At 25.1% G+C, this 982-nt stretch overlaps 1 protein-coding gene across 1 annotated transcript; it reads left to right on the top strand.

Moving 5' to 3' along the window:
- Positions 1–215: 215 nt before the first annotated feature.
- Positions 216–976, top strand: LOC126910079 (uncharacterized; the record flags this gene model as incomplete). The annotated part of the gene is made up of 3 exons (XM_050692472.1): positions 216–234; positions 562–846; positions 912–976. Coding segments are annotated over exons 2-3 (350 nt in total), but the record flags the coding sequence as incomplete, so codon positions are not given.
- Positions 977–982: the final 6 nt, after the last annotated feature.

Here is a 982-nt window from a genome sequence, read left to right as displayed (position 1 = left end):
AATTAATATTGTTTATAGTATTTTCTTGCTAAGAATATTCTTAGAAACAATTCTGAAAGTTTTTCAAGTGTTAATAGTTGTTTTTCTTAAAATTTACAAAATTAGAAATAATTGATATAATGTAATAATTGTTTAAATTATATTTACTAAATTATTAATCTGTTAATTAGAAAGNTTCAAGTGTTAATAGTTGTTTTTCTTAAAATTTACAAAATTAGAAATAATTGATATAATGTAATAATTGTTTAAATTATTAATCTGTTAATTAGAAAGATCGTATTATTTATTTTACTTTTTCTGTAGTATTCTATTGCTGAATGTTTTTTTACATAATTGTATTATGCCCAGTATTTGAACTGCTGATTATGTATAATTTATAAATATGTATAATGCTCAACCTATTCTACTTTTAAATTATTCTAAAAATTATTAATAGATTTTGCTAAGTTCTTTAGTTATTATTTTTATGGGGAGAGGAATATTAAATTTATTTATTTTAATATTGCCAAAAATATGTTTTTGCAAATTCGACATAAAATCTTAATTATATTATTTTTATAGATGGCTAAGGCTAAGGAAGTAGTCGCTTCTAATACACCTGGGTCTACTGATCCTAAAAAGAAGTTAAGACCTAGCAAAGTCAAGAGTTTGGCTAAACATCAAGAGAAAAAAAAGGCTAAAGCAGCAAAAGGTGTCGTACAAAAGAAAACTAAACCAAATTTAGCTAGTGGCACTGCTACATGGAAAGTAGTGTACAAAAGTGGAACTTGGCGTTTTGTTCACCGCCCAACTGAAAAAAAATTGCATGCCAAAGCAAGAGCTGCTGGAAAGCCAATTGAAACACCAGTAATTTTAACAAAATGCTATCAATTATTTAATATTTTTATTAATTTATTTAATAATTTTTGTAGAAAAAGAAAAAATCTGTTATTGTTAAGCCAATCAAGGGTGAAAAGAATGGTGAAACTCGCTTAGTGCATAC

The sequence above is a fragment of the Daktulosphaira vitifoliae genome, unplaced genomic scaffold (assembly GCF_025091365.1).
Source record: "Daktulosphaira vitifoliae isolate Bord-2020 unplaced genomic scaffold, ASM2509136v1 Scaffold_3947, whole genome shotgun sequence".
Lineage (NCBI taxonomy): Eukaryota > Metazoa > Arthropoda > Insecta > Hemiptera > Phylloxeridae > Daktulosphaira > Daktulosphaira vitifoliae.
Note: the sequence above shows the minus strand (reverse complement) of the source record. Positions and strands in the feature narration are given on the sequence as shown.